Source organism: Phyllostomus hastatus, unplaced genomic scaffold (genome assembly GCF_019186645.2).
Source record: "Phyllostomus hastatus isolate PE091 unplaced genomic scaffold, TTU_PhHast_1.1 phas_contig_40, whole genome shotgun sequence".
Lineage (NCBI taxonomy): Eukaryota > Metazoa > Chordata > Mammalia > Chiroptera > Phyllostomidae > Phyllostomus > Phyllostomus hastatus.
This window is the reverse complement of record NW_025333872.1, coordinates 90106787-90124349: the sequence shown is the minus strand read 5'-3', so window position 1 is coordinate 90124349 and position 17563 is coordinate 90106787. Positions and strand designations below refer to the sequence as shown.

The 17563-nt window shown below is 44.9% G+C and overlaps 1 protein-coding gene across 10 annotated transcripts in view; it reads left to right on the top strand.

The window, feature by feature from the left end:
- Positions 1–17563, top strand: part of SYNE1 (spectrin repeat containing nuclear envelope protein 1) — a 410287-nt gene that overhangs the window by 292568 nt on the left and 100156 nt on the right. For all 10 annotated transcript variants that reach the window (XM_045842725.1, XM_045842724.1, XM_045842726.1 and 7 more), the window contains 8 exons: positions 840–971; positions 1176–1331; positions 1466–1675; positions 6400–6501; positions 11653–11772; positions 13430–13630; positions 15820–15993; positions 16904–17035. In XM_045842725.1, coding sequence (XP_045698681.1) covers positions 840–971; positions 1176–1331; positions 1466–1675; positions 6400–6501; positions 11653–11772; positions 13430–13630; positions 15820–15993; positions 16904–17035 — 1227 coding nt within the window. The remainder of the gene's footprint in view (positions 1–839; positions 972–1175; positions 1332–1465; positions 1676–6399; positions 6502–11652; positions 11773–13429; positions 13631–15819; positions 15994–16903; positions 17036–17563) is intronic.

Below are 17563 nucleotides of genomic sequence, written 5' to 3'. Positions count from 1 at the left end.
GGGCGGGGGGGGGCGGGGGGGGGCTAACATTCACGAGGTCAAACGGCATCTGTCTCTCAGAGCAATTTTTCTCTCTACACGTCCATGCAGAACACCTTACCAGCTCCCAGGAAACTGTAACCAAACCATGGAAATATTTTATACATTTCTCAAAAATTAAGCAACCATGGCAAGCCCTATAAGCAAGAACTGAAAAGAAAGCAGAAGTAAAAAAAATGCTGGAAAGCCACTACAGTACATACCCTATAGATGTGGTGATGGGTTTTAAAGAGATGCTGGGTGTGGCGGGCATTTCAGCTACGGTGAGGAATAAGCCTGAGTGTGAGAGCAGACGGAGTAATCAGCCTGGAAGGGAAGGCGACAATGAGACGTTCTTGCAAAGCGTAGAAAACTGAGTTTGACCGGGAGCAACATTGAAAAGTTCGAGGGTTTGGTTACATCATGGGCCTCCCTAGAGAGACAGACATCCTGTGCACCTGAAAGAGTTTGGCGGAGGTGAGGGCATGATGAAAGCAGAAGGGTCAGTCCAGACCCAGAATTCGGAATGGATTATTTTACCGGGGGTAGTGCCACAACCAAGAAAACACACTGAGAGGAGGGCTGTAAGACTTCGGGCATTTCCCCCACCACTTCCTTTTTAAAATGCATCAGTAGAAACACTGCTGTTGCTGAAGCCGGTCACCGTGTGGAGTGGGCGTGGTGTGTCCGAGAGGTCGTATTTCTCTAGCACAGGTTTTCCTAAGGACAGTTTCCCCGCATCTGCTTTCCTGCGTGTGCTTGTAAATGGGAAACCTGAACAGGGGCATAGCTCTCCAGTCATCCACCCTGTTTGTCTGCAGCTTTACCGAAAGCCAAACCGGCTCCTGTCCGGCGTGCCGCTGTTCAAGGGCGAGGGGCAGACCCAAGACAAGTCTGCGGTGGCGTCTCTGCTGGACGGGCTGAACCAGGCGTTTGAGGAGGTTTCCTCCCAGGTAGGGCTGCGCTCTGACTCGGCTCCTGGATCTTGGCCTTCGTGAAGTCGTTCCACCCCCAGGCGTGAACCGTTGTGACTCAACCCTAGCGAATAACCCCGAAAGGCAGAGCCGGGAGACCCCGAAGTCGCATCCTGGTAGTTTCCTTTTAATTCTCAAAACACTGTCATGAATTCATCCTCCCCCCCCCCTTTTTCCCCCCAGGGTGGAGGCACAAAGAGGCAGAACGTGCACTTGGAACAGAAGTTATATGATGGAGTCTCCGCGACCTCCACTTGGCTGGATGACGTGGAAGAACGTCTGTTTGTTGCCACAGCCCTGGTACCAGAAGAAACGGAAGCTTGCCTCTTCAACCAAGAGGTGAGTTTGGCAGCTTGCGTGTCTGTGAGTGTGTATGACGTTTCAAAGCACTCCACTGTCTACGAGCCGAAGACTTGATTTGTGTTTAGGTTCCTGGATCTATTTTTGAAGTGGCCTTCTCTCATCAACCCTAGGCTCTTGCCAAAGATATTAAGGAAATGTCTGAAGAAATGGATAAGAACAAGAACTTGTTTTCCCAAGCGTTTCCAGAGGATGGTGACAACCGCGACGTTATTGAAGACACCTTGGGGTGCCTTTTGGGGAGGTTATCCTTGCTGGACTCAGTAGTAAACCAGCGGTGTAATCAGATGAAGGAAAGACTTCAGCAAATACTGAATTTCCAGGTAAGATGTTATCAAGAAGTGTTTGTCCTTTCTCCAGCCACATTCAGTCACAGCCGGGGTGTCTCACTGAGGTGTGATATACCTACACCTACTTTTTTTCAAAGGTACAATGCAGAAAAACTAGAGGAATGAACTCAAGGGTTGGAAAACGAAGAGTTTTATGCTCCTAGAAATGGAGGTTGAGAAAAGCAGCCAACCAAACTAAGGGTTGAATGGGACTTTAAACTCAACCCATAAAAGTCCTATTTTTGGCACATTATAATTATAATATCCAGTTAATGATAGTGGAATTTAAAACATATAACCAAAGAAATAGGCAGGAAGGGCTGTAATAAACCATGAACCCTGGACTCCAATATCGAGGCCCATTGAAATTGACGATGGGCTAATTTGTTCCACCTGTGTTAAAATATATTGCAACACTTCCCACTCCTAACTCCTCACACTGCCTTTTAGCTGCAGACCAGACTTCTGTTGCCAGCTCAATAATTGTGTGCTTATGAAACTTTTCCTATGACTATAAATTTCAGCAAATGCAAAAATTGCTGGTAAATTTTTTGTGTTGATTTTCATTCCCAATAAAACAAAGAAGTGCCCTTTGGGAATACTTAACTTTTAACTGGATTTTTATTTTTAACAAATATAGAAGTTTTATAAAATGAATACCAGCGATTAGGGCCAAGAGTTTAATGTAAAAATTTTGATTTCCAAAACCAAAAAATGTTGTGAAGTGCCAAATAAATGTAGCATTCGCCAAGAAACCAGGACTTTTCTAGATGTGTATCTAGGACAATGTATCACTGCCTTCCAGGAGTTTAACGTTCTTAAAACTACAAAATAAAATTATCACAAATATTTGTGTATCCTTATTTTAATCACAAAAATATTTTTATATGTACTATTGTCTTTAATCTTCACAACAGCCCTGTTAGCTAAACATTGTTCTAATATTCATTTTGTGAAGTTAAAAGAGCAACAGCTGAGAACAGGGTCTCCAAAACCACTCCTCCCGGGCCCAAATTCTGGCTTTGTCGCCTACTGCTGTGTAGCCTCCACTGCATTTCCGTGTGCACAGCTATTAAATCCCACCCATGTTAATGCCCCATAGGGTTCTGTGAGGATAAAATGAGTTGAAACACTGTGAACAGTGTGTGAAACATAGTGCTCAGTGAGTATTATTGTTGTTGTTGATGTCAACAGTCGTGTTTATCCTAACAGGTTAGGGTCTGAAAACCATGCAAGGGTTCAATTACTTCTCCAAGGTTATTCAGTCATATTCGTATTGAGAACGAAAGCCTGGCGTTCGTATTGAGAACAAAAGCCAGGATTTGACTCAAAGAATATTTTTATACTTTGCATTGTTCAGCTGATAGACGGGGAGACGGAGAATAGTAGACCTATTCAAGACATATTGTTGAAGGCAGAATCATTCAGAGAGCACTTGGTGGTGGTTTGGTTATGGGGAATGGGAAAAAGGGGGACAGCTGAGGAATTCCAGGGGCTCTAACTTGAGGGGGGCATTGGCTGGCAGAGGAGACTGGTGGATGGCGGTGCCGTCCATCAATGGGACAGACGGAGTTGCTGGTGGTTCTGTTGGCTGGGCAAGGGTTCGGGGCAGAAGTAGGACTCAGGTAAGCAGTCACTGTAGACAGTTGGGGATGCAAGTCTGTGACTAGAGGAGCGACCTGCAACATTTGTGTGTGCTGTGCTGTCCACCACATTGGAAGGAACGAGCATTTCACTTGGAGTCGAGAAAAGCTGGGGTTGATTACTTGGGTGTTTTGCTTTGCATGCAGAATGTACACATATACACAGCATGCCCCAAATCCACAAAACTGTTGTGCAGTTTGTGGAAACTTGTTTCATTACTCTAAAATTTATCTTGCGTAAAATGCACGCTGAGTTTTAATAGCATTCTAGTTACGCTGTTCTATCAGTTATGCATGAGGTGGGTTAAAAGTGCAAATGTGTTCGTCACTCAGGGGCATATTTTCCTTTTCAAATTGCTTTTATTATACTAGTGTCTTTGGTGCGTTACAATTTTTCTTGGTCAATAGAGTCCGTGAGAGTAAACTGTGAACCAAGCCATGAATACTCTGGAACTTATTTTGTGCAGAGAGAGGACCAAGAGGAGAATGCTTCATCCTGAAACTCTCTTTAAGTCATGTTCTCTCTTTTTCTCCTGCCAACAAGTTTCTACTTGTTGGTGGCCAGCTCACGAACAAAAACTGATATTCTAAAATGTTTGTGTTCCAGTTGTAATTGAAAGAGTTCCAGGGTTAGCGTACTTCAAGGTCAAGCCACAAACCACTGCATTTTACTTCACACCACGCACATGGGGCATGCCGTCAGTGCCCAGCAGTTTGGGGAGCGGCATGCCTCCTTTGTTTTCCATGGAACATTTGAGCGTCAGCTTTCGCCAGACTGCTAGCCTTATCCTGTCCCCAGCAGGCAGTCTGGAAGAGTGCGTAGGTGTTCTGTAGGTATATATACCTGCATGGAATCACGCGTTATTTATCCGCTCTTCTGTTTCCAAAGAATGTTTACCTATAGACTTAACCCCAAACAAATTTCCTGGACATTTTTAGAGTCAATATTTATTTTAAAAATTTGATTTTTTTAAAAGTGAGCGAGGCAGTACGAATGATTTTAAAACTTGAAACTTTCTGTGGACCTGTTTTTGCAAACAGCTAGAATCCTGCCTCTTTGTGCCCTGCAAGTAATCCCAGTGACTATGAGGAAAAAAAAACTGTAATGTCTGTTTTGTGTAACAGATAGAGACCTTAATTATCCTGCTCTTTAACAGTGTAGTAATAAGCCTGTAGGTTTTGATTCTTAAGAAACTGTCAACATCCAGAGGGTTCTCAGCACCTCAGTCTCTTTGGCTCGTCTCTCCTGGTACTGTGGCTTTTAGAAGTGTGAACTCTGCTTCCCGTTGCCTTGAGTAGAGCAGCCTAAATATAAGTAGATAAGAGACTTGACTTCTTCAGCTTCTGCTCGAAGAATGGAGAACATATTTTCCTATTCACACAGACATACACGTGTGTCCTGGTTCCAATGACCCGCGTGGTCTCACCCTGCACACAGCTGGATAATATAAGCATCGTCATATCTCATAAGTAGAACCCTTGTCTCTGGCCCCACTTTTTCCAGTACTGTTATAACATATCCTGTGTGGTCTGCAAGGAGGCATGCAGCTTGGTTTGGGTTTTGATTTATGATGGCTTTTGCCTCTTAGGATGGTATTTCTCTTTCTAATTCTCCTGTGCAATGCTTTAAAAAATTTACCACACAGCCCACTCACTATTTTGCTTTTCAGCCTTGGATTTTGTGTGCGATTGCTCTCACAAAGCCTCAAATAGGTATTTCCTTGGTGAGATTTTCCTTCTCCTAGTGAGAGGCCAGAATTCTTGCATCTCGGTGCTGTGCATTTGTGTCTGATCTGCCCCCAGTGAAGAGGATGTGATGAGTCACACTTCATCCTGTGATGGACTTCCAGCCCGTCATGCACGGTTGCTGGCCGATCAGAAAGAGCGCTTATTTGCTGGTACTTTGCAGAAAGGGGGACGGAGTTAAACATTTTTTTAAACATCATTTTTAAAAGATTTTTATTTATTTATTTTTTTAGAGAGGGAAGTGGGGGAGATAGAGAGAGAGAGAGAGAAACATCAATGTGCAGTTGCTGGGGGTCATGGCCTGCAACCCAGGCATGTGCCCTGACTGGGAATCGAACCTGCGACCCTTTGGTTCGCAGCCCGTGCTCAATCCACTGAGCTACACCAGCCAGGGATGAGTTAAACATTTTATAATTCAAATTTTGTCCCTATTGAGTATCAAAATTCTTGTAGTTATCTCATGTTTGTCCAAATCTAACTCAATAGAAATACAGGGTCTAGCAGGAGTAGCGCCTGCTTGAAATTGAGTGTGGTTGGTTGGGTAACAATATGTGTGTGATAATTTATAGTTTTAATTTGAACATTGCACCTAAGATGTCATACAGTGTGCTTGAGTGTGATGTGGTTATGTTACAGAATTTCATGCTTATTATTTTGTAATGAAAGATTTTGTCATCAAAAGGGCATTGTTTGTGCTGGATCCTGTATATTTGGGCTTTTGAGGGAGTCATGTGTGTGAACAAAGGCTTGGCTAAGATCTTTTGGTGTTTTCTCTTACTGTGTCTTTGGTCATGGTAGAAATACTTATTTTCTAAACCTCTGGGTGACTTTTATGAACTTGTGCAAATCCTTTGAAAATAGCAAAAAGCAAGAATTGAGGGAGAGAGGGAAGAGACAAAGAGAGGAAAAGGGGAATCATATTATTTTTAAGAATCCTATTTTTTCCCCCAATTGGAGTAACATTTATAGGCTGGTTTACTAGATAGAAGTCATTAGTGGACTATTTCTGCTGGAATGTTTAAATATGCACATTTATTTCAGACATAACAAGAAGATTGGGGTGGCCAGTATTGTTTTTTTTATTTGTGCAATTTGTCTCCATTTACATTGTGTTGGAAATGATCTGTGAAACGAATTCTTCAAAAGTCAACTTTAGGACTTGGACAAATTACTGCCAGTTACTTCTACCTTCCCACAGATCAGTATTGTTTTTTCTGGACATAAACTTTCTCTACTTGCATGTTATTTCTAAGAACGCCTGTGACATTCACAACCGTTTTGAGTTCTCCAGTGCACACGTTAAGTCTCCTGATCCCTTCCCCTCCCTAGAATGATCTGAAGGTGCTGTTGACATCGCTGGCGGACAACAAGTACATCATCCTGCAGAAACTGGCCAATGTGTTGGAACAGCCCATGGCGGAGCAAATAGAGGTATTTACAGTTACCTTTTTCCGGAAGAGCAAATGCACAGAGCAGATCGGATTCGCTATACACTGTCAAATATCCTAGGAGAGATTAATGGCTTACTATGGCATTTTTGTTTGTGGCATGTTTTGTTTGTAAGAGCTGGGTTTGAATAGCAGGCCAGGTTATGCTGACTCTCGCCCCCCCTTGCACCGCGCTAGGAAACATGAGCTGGGGAGAGGTGTCAGTGGCAGATGCTGACCTGCGGCAGATTGTCCCCCAGCGATGGGATTAGACATGAATGGCAGTGACCCGTGCGGGAAGTCAGAGTGTCCTGGGGGCGGTACCGCGACACACTCGGGACATTCAGAAGAGAGCTAAGTTGCCTCCGGCAGGGGTAAGGTCAGGGAAGAGTCTATAAAGGGCAATCGGAACTGGACTGAGAAGTTTGGGTACATGTTGACTGGGAGGAAGTGTAGCCACATAAAGAAGAGGGCAAAAACAAAGGCGCACACGTGTCAGAGAGGTTAGAGAGGGCAGAGCTCTTCAGGAGAAACACAGTGAATCCCTTTTCGCCAAACAAACAATGAATGAATGTGATCGAGGGACATAAGGCTGGATGAGAAAATGTAAGGTGACTTGTAGGGCCCCTTGCGTGTCAGAGAATTCGAACTTTATTCTACGAATCATTGGTGTCTAAACTTGATTGGCCACGTGCCTCATCCGTTGACACAGACAAGCACATACCACAAATATATGAATATTTACTTATGTGTAAGTCATAATATGCAGGTGCTTTGTTATAAAGCACCCGCAGGAGCAGAAATGGGGATTGAAAATGAATGTGGCTGCGTATAAGTAAAAGGTGCAGCGTTTCATCCTCATGGGTCACCGTACACACTTCAGACACCTGCACTCACCTTGGAGAGCACTGCAGGGGGGAGGCACTGGGGCTTTGGAGGCTGAGAGTGGGTCTGAGCGCCAGGTCCTGCCTCGGCAGGCGGGTCTGACAGCGCTGGGGTCAGGAAGCATGTTTTCATCATGAGGCTTCACGTAGCGCACCTGGTAAGAGGGAGTGAGAATTCAGGCTAGGGTCATGGCAGTGAAAACAGGGACAGCAGAAGAAAGGGGACGGATGCTACAAAATACTACCTGCCTTACCTGTTTCCTCAGGTAGGTAATCATGAAAAGTGGGTGCTGTAACAAAATTGTATAACCTAGTTTCAGTAGGCTTCTTAAGGTTCTATGGGTAGTCCATATGTAATAACCTGAAATAGTTCTCTGGCCAAAAAGCCTGTTACATTTTTATGTAAAATAAAAGACACATGTTTCATTCTCACCAGTAATTTGATTGATTTGGGTATTTTGAGTATGGCACCTGTCTCCCACTATGGGCTTCCAGTGGGCAGAGGCCAGGGTGCTGCTGAACATCTTCCAGTGCGCACATATGCCAGCCCCACGGCAAAGGGTTATTTGGCTAAAATGTCAACAGCACCAAGAAATTTAACGAACCGCTTTTGACACATTCGAGCAGTCACAGCACCTTCTCCATACACCATACAAATCTTTTTTTGCCTTTGAGTTGCGTTTTTACCTTTAGTAAAATAATAAAGCCTAATACTCTGAAAATCTTGTGTATGTTCTTCCACCTTCCATATCAAGATGACTGCAAAAAAGTCACCAATTTTGATAACATGTTTTAAATGCATGCTGATACGGCAGCTGTCACAATATGATCCAACAAAATGGTTTCAAACGAAGTTAGAGACAACTACTAGAGCTATGCTACAGAAAAAACTAAACCAACTTTTTGGCCAACCCAGTATAAAGAGATATCTATGTCTGTCTGTCTATCTGTCCATCTGTCTACCTACCTGGGATAGATCACCTAAAATAGACCTTAAAATTATATGTGTACTTCTCTTGACCGTAATTTTACCTGCTTTCCTAAGAGATCCTCATTTCCGCAAATAAAAAACAATTTTTCTGTATCTTCTATTTGAAAGGACCTGCTTTTAGTTTTCATTTATTTTTAACCCATAATGCACCTGACTCCACAAAAGATTTGAGCAGCCGTAGTGATGCTGCGCCTGCATTTCTAATGTGAAATACAGGATGTGCATGATCACAAGTGATATGGTTACTAATTACTGACCAATAGAACTAGGTGCCCTAGATAAAAGTAAATAATTAGATGATTTCTTTGAATAAATGGAAAACCACTGAAAAAATGTGCTAACTCTGTTCCCACCCCCCCTTGGGCTAACAAGGTAGTGATAGCAGAAGGCATGGGGGTGACACCTCTGAACACACTCACGTTCTGAGCGGTGACGTTCTGATCTGCAACATTCTGATCTGCCCCAGAAGCCTGTGGCACAGCTGTCTTCCGGGATCTTCTTTCACGACCGTTCTGAGAATTTCCTTCACTTTTCCCTCGACTGGGTCTTCCTTTTCTGAGTCCTGAGTCGTTACTGTATTGCTTCCTTGGCTTTTTGTTGGTGCCTATCCCTGCTTAAAAAAGGGGGGTATGCTAGATACATTTGTCAATATTTTGCATGTCTGAAAAGGTTCTGATTCTGTGCTCACACTTGATTCATAGCCTGGCTGTTTATAGAATTCTTGGTTGGAAGTCCATTTCTTATAGAGTTCTGAGGCTTTTGTTCCATTGTTTTTCCAGATCCTGGTGGTAGCTCTAGGAATCTAAACATTGTTCTAATCCCCAAGGTCCCGAGTGTTCTGAAATTTCACAAAGACATGGCTGGGGGAGGGTCTGTTTTGCCCACTGGGTTATGAGCACAGTGGGCTCTTCTGACTTGGCTACTCTCCCTTTTCTATTCTCAAAAAATTTCTCATGATTTATGTAATATTTCTATTCCTCCATTCTATCTGTCTCTGTTTGTGGAACTCCCTTTTTCTTTTTCTTCTTCTTTTTTTAATCCTTTCCTGAGGGTATATTTATTGGTTTTAGAGAGGTTAGGGAGGAGAAAGAGAAATATCGATTTGTTGCCTCCCATACTTGCCCCGACTGGGAATCGAACCTACAACCTCTCCATGCTCGGATGACGCTCCAACCAACTGAGCCACACCAGCCAGGGCTGGGTCTCCTTTTAGACAGATGCTGGATATGCTGGTCCAGTCTTCTAATTTCTTTGTCAAGAGGCACTTCTCTCTGCTATTTTTCTCTATTTTCTGGAAGACTTCCTCAATTTCAACTTCAGACTTTTCTACTGGGTTTGCATTTCTGGTGTCGTGTGTTTCATTTTCCCAGCGCTCATTTGATTTTCTAAGGGATCCCTTTTTTATAGTATCCTGTTCCTTTTATTTAATAGGTGCATAATTTTTTTTTGTAATCTCTCTGGGTGTATTTTTGTTGTTGTTGTTGTTGCAGTTTTATTTTTACTGTATAACTTGTTTCCTTCGAGGATCCTTTAGGTTGTTTGCTTTTTAGGGTTTCCATCTTTCACGTTGGAGGCTTTTCTCAGGAAGTCCTTTGCTGTCTGTTCCATTCAGGGTGAGGACTAAAGAGCTGAGTGGCATCCTGATGGGCGGATAAGGCTTGACGGTGGTGAGGGTTACTGAAGGGCGTCTGTGTGGCCTACTCGTTGGAGAACCCTCGTGCCACATTTTTAGGTCGTTCTATTGGTGTTCTCATGCGCTTTCCCCTCTGCTAACTGGGAGTCGAGACCTGCCTGGCACACTCTAGACGATGCAGGGGCTCCACACTCAGCATCCAGTGGGCGCTCGCTTTGCCTCTCTGTTTTCTCTCAAGCACCCAAGCCTGCCGCTGCGTCTGGCGCCCCTCAGTCCAGAGGCTGTTTGACCTTCTCCAGAAAGTAAACGTTCCATCTTTCACCGGGGAAGGAAGGGGCCGTGCAGAATGAGGAAAGGGACCTGGGAATTCAGCTTCCCTTTCTAAGCAGCTTCTCAGCACCCTCCTTATTTAGCGCCCGTGTGACTTGCCCAGGGTGCCCCAGGCTCCTGTCGCTGCAACCGGGGTGCTGAAGACCCCCTGCTGGACCGGGAGTCGGCTTTCTGGGACTTCCTAAGTCAATCGTCACGGACCCTTCTGATTTCCAAGATTTCTTTCAAAATTTTCTTGGTATTGTCTTTTTCCCTTTTGCCTTGTTCTTCTAGATTTATGGGGGGAAGACATTCCAAAAAGCAAGCAAACAAAACATATTTGCTGTGGTGGTAGTGGGGATTCAGAAAAGAAAAGGGAACACATGTTTTTTTATCTGCCATCTGGAGTTCATGTTCTTTTCCTTCTTTAAAGGCAACTGAGGTTGCATTTCTCCCAAAAGCCTACTGGTTCTGCTCCAAAATCCACTGGGATCCCCCTTTCCCGAAGTGCTTGAGCACGGGTGCCTTGTGTCAAGGATCGTACACAACTGTTCCGTTGTCCTCTGTGTACTCTGGCTTCCCAGCCAGACTGTTGGCTCCTTGGTGGCCAGGATGGATCTTCTGTGCTTCTACGACCTCAGCCTGGGAGTCAAGGCTTAGTGCTGGCAACTACTGTGCTCTTTGTCGATTGCTTGGTTTTCTGCTTCACATACGCTTTCCCTTTTCATGCTGTCACATATTTTCTTTTTTCTAATTTTTATATGATTTCAGAGAAAAAAAGAAGGGGTGGAGGGAGAGAGAGAGAACAATTAATTTGTTGTTCCACTTCTTTATGCATCCATGGGTTGATTCTTGAATGTGCCCTGACCAGGGATCAAATCTTCAGTCTTGGGATCTTGGGATGACAGTCTAACCAGCTACTTGGCCAACACCTACATAAATTTCTTGCCTCACTGAATCTTTCTCCAGAGATGCTCAAGTCCGCATTTCAGGAAACCACAACATGTTCCCCTAGACAATCTCAGGCAGATACCTTCATCTGCTGTCCCTACGTTATGCTTCTTTTTTAGATGTTGCTACTCACGAATTTCTTTCTTTACTGGGGGAAGCTCCTACCTCCTCACCTTTGAGATAGCTGATCTGTGCTATAATCAAGGGCACATTCTCCTGGTTTCCATGTCATAGGCAACCACAGTTTTCCCGTTGCATTGCCCCGAGTTTTGTTGCATGCATTGTTTCACGTGAACAGAAGAGAAGTAAATAAGGAGACATGGTATTCACACGTTTCATGGGAAATCATCTGTGGAAACGTTAATGAAATATCATCAATTTCCCTAGGCAATACAGCAGGCTGAAGACGGGCTAAAGGAGTTGGATGCAGGGATCGCTGAATTAAAAAAGCGCGGAGACAAGTTGCAGGTTGAGCAGCCCTCTCTGCAAGAACTCTCCAAACTGCAGGTACGGCTTTTTACCAACAGTGTTCACTGATGCATCCTAACTAGCAGCCACAGAAAACTGCTTCCCTCTTTTCATGGTTTTTCTCTACAAAATTTGTATCAAGTTCTAATCTTTCTTCCAAGTAACTCTTAGAGAAGTTTTCTGACTTTTTTTTTACCATATTTAGTGCAATAAAATAAGTTGTATTCTCATGCTTCTAAGATTGTTTTCCTAACATTTTTTAGTATTCTAATGGCTAGGCATTGTGGTATAGCTTAGTTGTGTTATATTGTTTTCTGCTCCAGAAAATGTAATAATTATCAGTCCAATCTAGAAACGTTTAAAAAAAAGGGATACCTACTTCGTACTATAATGTACCCCCAAACACCGTTTCAAAGAAAAAATACTCAAGCTAATGCTTTTTCAAAAGGGGGTTTTATCAGTTGTTCAAATGTATAGTTTATCTTCCATACATGTTTGAATGCAAGAAAGACACTGTTTGAATTTCACAATAAAAAAAGAAATGCAATGAGAAAGTACCTGAAATCTAAACAGATTTCCTGGCACCCTTCAGGAAGAGAGGGTTACTTTGCTTTCCCAGGTCTGACATGCAAGAATCTGATATTGGGGCAGTGGGAGGTGCTAGGGTATTAGACCAGCAATGTTTTGCCTTTGATAAGCAACATAGTTAAGTTATATTAAGAAAAAACTGTGATACATACACATACCTTATTGCAGACTGTTGAGGAATGACTAGTATGAGTCCAGTGAAGGGTCACAAGTTCTCCCTTTTGACAAAATAAAATAGCTCTTATGTTTGAAAGAGCATTTTAATTTTAAGCGTCCCATTCCTCTATCCCACATTTCACAATGTCATGAGCCCACTGCCCCACTCTGCCCTTAGGAATAGTTTTCCAACGGTGCTTCAGCACCAGGTGTGAGAGTCCAACGTTGCAGCTGTAAATAGGCATTAACGTTGAACTTCCCCAGCTTGAGCACTTTTGGCCTGCTAAACCTTAATGGGATGCATTAATCAGGTCCACATGGCTCAAACAAACTTTGTGTTTGGTGTACCGTCATCTCCAAAAATGTCTTTCCAGTTAAAATATTAATCTATGTCGCCACATTTGGCAAAAACATTGTCACTTCAAGTCTTCGAGTCTTGCAGCTCACATTCAGCTCCTCTGTTTCTCAAGCTCTTTATTTGAAGAAGCATCCCCAATCTGATCGTTGTTTAGTAGGTGGAAGGTTAGAGGGACTGGTTCAACTACTCTAAAGTTGCATGAATGTTGAGAACATTGTAAGCATCAGAGTTGCGTGTTTTGAGACATGTCCCTCAGCCCTATAAACAACTTTTCAACATTTTAACCCCATAAAGCTCCACAAACAATTGACATTTCTTAAAGACAGGGGTCAAATCTACCTCATGTGTCCTTGTCTGGGCACCTTTTTGCATATCCTTTGAAACATGAAAAAATTAGCATATCTTTTCTGAAAGAAGTTTTTGAAGTGAGGATTCTAAGGCAGGCAGGCAGGCAGACAGATGACCTGTGCGCGGAGCCTCACCCCAGACACACACCTGGAGGAGCGTCCCTGGGCCGTGGGCTTGGTATGTACTGTATTTTCAGAGAGGGGCCGTGACCGAGAGTGACTGACGCTCTCTCCGTGTCTGTCCAAGGACATGTACGATGAACTGATGATGACCATTGGCGCTCGGCGGAGCGGGCTGAACCAGAATCTTGCGCTCAAGAGTCAGTACGAGAGGGCCCTGCAAGACCTGGCTGACCTGCTGGAGACGGGCCAAGAGAAGATGGCCGGCGACCAGAAAATGATCGTGTCTTCCAAAGAGGAAATCCAGCAGCTCCTTGACAAACATAAGGTAGAGAGAGAGAGAGAGAGAGAGAGAGGTGGGGGGAGAGAATGCTCTTGTGAAAGCGTAGTCTCATATACTGACATATGTTTGGTAAAATTCAGTATTTGCAGTCTTTTTGGAGTTCTTGCACATTTGAGTTAATCCTTAAAGTGGCCAACATATGTCGACTCAAACCCACCGGCATTTAGTAGCACAGAGCAGTTATAGGGGGCGTGTGCTATAATTTTGTAAGTAAAAGGAGGTAATTGTAATGATCACTTCCTCACTAGTGTCAGCCAGGCCTTCTCTCTTCATAAGCCGCCCTCAATGGGAAACTTGGGGACTGTCTTCGAGGGAGCCCAGCTTCCTTCTTCACTGCTCTTTTTCTTTGCGTCCTCATGCCCACTTGTTCACCCAGTCCCAGGTGTTCGCTCTGCCTTCCCTTGTGTGGCCAAGGACTCCTCGCTCTGCTCTGGGGTTGGGTTTCTCTCTCTTACCTGCGACACCAGCTCTTCTGGTTCTCAAGCACATGCTCCTCTGCTTGCTGCCGGCCCCCAGAGTGTCCTCCTGGGACACCAGGTCCTTTTGCCACACAATCAGACTTGGTAGGCCTGAGGTGGCTCCATTTGTATGTGCCATGCCAAGTTCAAGTTAGACACTACTCCTTGGTGTAGACATGCCCATGTAATGCACACACAAAGGTAACTCTTGCATTAGTAGCAATGATTGCAGAAACAGAAGTTTTGCCAGTCCAGAAGCCCAGACTCCCAGAGTTTCTTATAGGGAAACTTTAAAAATTCCGTTGGGTCATAGATGGTTCATGTTCTCCCATCATGTAGATCCCTGGTGGCTTCTAATGGTGCATCTTTAAAAATCTCACTTCTTGCTATTTTTCCCAGAGGTTTCTGTGCGAAACTTTGTGATTTATTACAGCCTTATCATTTGGCTTTGAAAACATCGCTTTAAAGTTCACATCTGGTTTTTCTCCACTCTTTGACCCTAGTAATAAAATATCTTCCCGAGTTATTCCAGAGAAGAAACGAGGATCAATGAATATAAATAACAGAGAAATAAAGCTCAATAGATGAGGCACTCTGAAAGGAGCGGGGCAGACAGCCCTCCCGGGCCCGAGAGCCCGGCCAAGGCTGGCAGGGGAGAGGGCTGCAAACGGAACGTCAGCTCTCCCTGAGTGTCGGGCTCTGTGACCTCCAAGTGCCCTTGCAGCTTCAAAATTCTGTGATACAGTATGAATGGTTCCAGCTTCTCCTGGCCAGAGCGTTTTTCTGGGGGAGGGCTAGCTTGGCAGTGACCTTGGGCAAGTCAGATAGTCTGGACAAGCAGTTCAGTGTCCTCACCTGTCAAATGGGAACCGAGTCTATCTACCTCATAGAGTCGTCGTAAGGATTAAACGAGCTACTCGGTCAAGTGCTGATAGAGTGCCTGGCATGTAATACGCACTAAATATTGTTATCAGTTCCTAGTCCTGCAGTTCTACCCAAGGTGCCAGGAAGAGGAAATGGGATGAACTCTATCTCCCTCCTCTGGTGCCTTTTTCCACATCCAAAGTAACAATTCAAAACACCGCTGGAGGATGGTGCAAGGCCCACAGTGTTGTATGTATAACACGAGGAGCATTTAACAATGCATAGTACCACTCGGCAGGTGTCGAGCTGAGCTGGGCAGTGAGCGTTAAGCGCAACTGGTGCTCTGGAGACTCAGAAAAGTAACGCTGAAGGCCCGCCACAGGGGAAGGAAGCCGCCAAGGTGTCTAGTGAGGTCATCCCAGTAGGTACAGAGTAGAGGCAGAGGTCACCGTGGGGAGCGGGGACGACTGTGCCCGAGGGACAAGGGAGAACAGTGTGTGGGGTGGAGTCAGTGAGAGGCCTTTCAGGGCAGTGCGCAGGGCCAGACTCACGGGGGTGGAGGATGCATGCAGGGAGCCAGGGTTTGATCAGGAGCTGGCTGGGCGTGAAGGGCTCTGTTTGGGCACAGAGAGTCTGAGCTCAGCCTCACGTAGGGGCACATGGTGGGGGGACAGGAGAGGCCAGTGAGGAGTCTGCAGCCCCGTCTCTGTGTGGATAAGGGGGAGGCCAGCAGCGACGGAATAGGGCCACTCGCACCCTAACAGTACCGTCCGCTCTCGCGGTCGAAGCGATTTTTATTGTAAGGCAGTGTATGAATGAATCACCGACCTCTTTCTCCCTGAAAAATTGCAGGAATACTTTCAAGGCCTGGAGTCTCATATGATTTTGACCGAAACGCTCTTCAGGAAGATAATCAGCTTCGCAGCGCCCCAGGAAACGCAGGTCCACACGGACGTGATGGCGCAGGCTTCCGCGGTCCTGAAGCGGGCCCACAAGAGGGGCGTGGAGCTGGAGTACATTCTAGAGGTGAGGCTCCCGGTGAGGCGAGGCACCTTCCCTGCAGCGAGCCCCCACGGCGAGACAGGCCATGAAGGCAAGACATGTTTATTCCCGCTGCTTGTCTCCTGCGTAACCTTGGAACGTGCGTGGACTCTGCACCACCTGTTGCCAGGGCCTGCTGTTTGTCCCGTTTGCATTGTGATAAAGCCTGTGCCCCACTGAGAGGCAGCTGGATGGACACTCATGTGCGGGGTTTTGATAGTCAGGCTGACGAACTTTGTTTGGACTTTTACTATACGTTATTGAAACAAACTTCAAATGATCGAAAGCAAGATTTTCTCATTTGAGACACGATAAAAATCTGAATTTAGGAATAAGTCATTTGAGAGTTCTCCTTAGTAGGATGTTGATGCTATATAGTCATATTTCTTTAATGACTGTGTTTTATACATTTGCAAATGTGATGAGTTTAGTTCATTTCTACTTGGAGTGAACATACTCGTCCCTTTGAGGTAAGACATGAGGTTATCAGCACTGTGGCAAAGGGTGAAACCGGGTGTATCAGAAGCCTCCTGTGTTCCAGGTGTGCTGCGTCCATTGTTCTGTTTAGTCCTCAAAATGGACCACCTAGGTAGTATGATCCCCCCTTTTAAACGTTAAAAATGAGGTTCAGAGGAGTTGAGCATCCAGTCCATGTTCATGTAGTAACTCGCTCGTGCTGCCAGTGAGGCGCAGACACCACGGCCCGTCTGCCATGCTTTTCAGCGTTGCTCTCTGCTTCCTGGCTTCCAAGCCACCCTCGGCTGCCCCAGGCAAACCCCCGACACAGACGTCTGCGACGTAACTTGAAAGAGAACCTGCCTATATTTCACGCACAAAGGGGAATGCTGTTCTTTCCGAGGGCTTGCCAGCTCACAGACTGATGTTGCCTTTCTAGACCTGGTCGCACCTGGAGGAGGACCGGCAGGAGCTCAGCAGGCAGCTGGAGGTGGTGGAGAGCAGCATCCCCAGCGTGGGGCTGGTGGAAGAGAGTGAGGACAGGCTCGTCGACCGCATCACGCTCTTCCAGGTCGGCATCGGCGCGGCACCTCGGTGGGGAAGGCTGCCACGCTTCCTTCCGGAGCTTCCCCGTGGTTTTAACAGAATCTAAGCAAACTTGCAATTAAATACTGTATTAAGTACTGCTGCTTGTATTTCAAAGCTGTTGACATTGTGGAAAGCACAAAAATTTTAAGCATTTGTTTTATGACAGAATATAAGAAGTGCTTTTTGTTGTTGTTGCTTTTAACACATTGTTTGCAGGTAGTTTTTATCGCGCGCTCTACTACCAGTCAACGTAAAACGTATAAATACGTTTCCCGCATGCAGTGTGTTAATAAGAGCTCCTTTTGAAATTTCCGCTTCCACCAAGCATTTTCTGTGGATTATACTGATGTCACACAATCTTGAAATAATTATACTTTGTAGTTTTATAATAGAGCATTAAAAGTATATTTTTTTAAATGAAAGAGCGCTCAGCTTCCACTAAGCATAACTTATGCTGGTGTCACACTATTCCTGAAATAATTATAGTTTGACAGTTTTAAATGCACGTAAA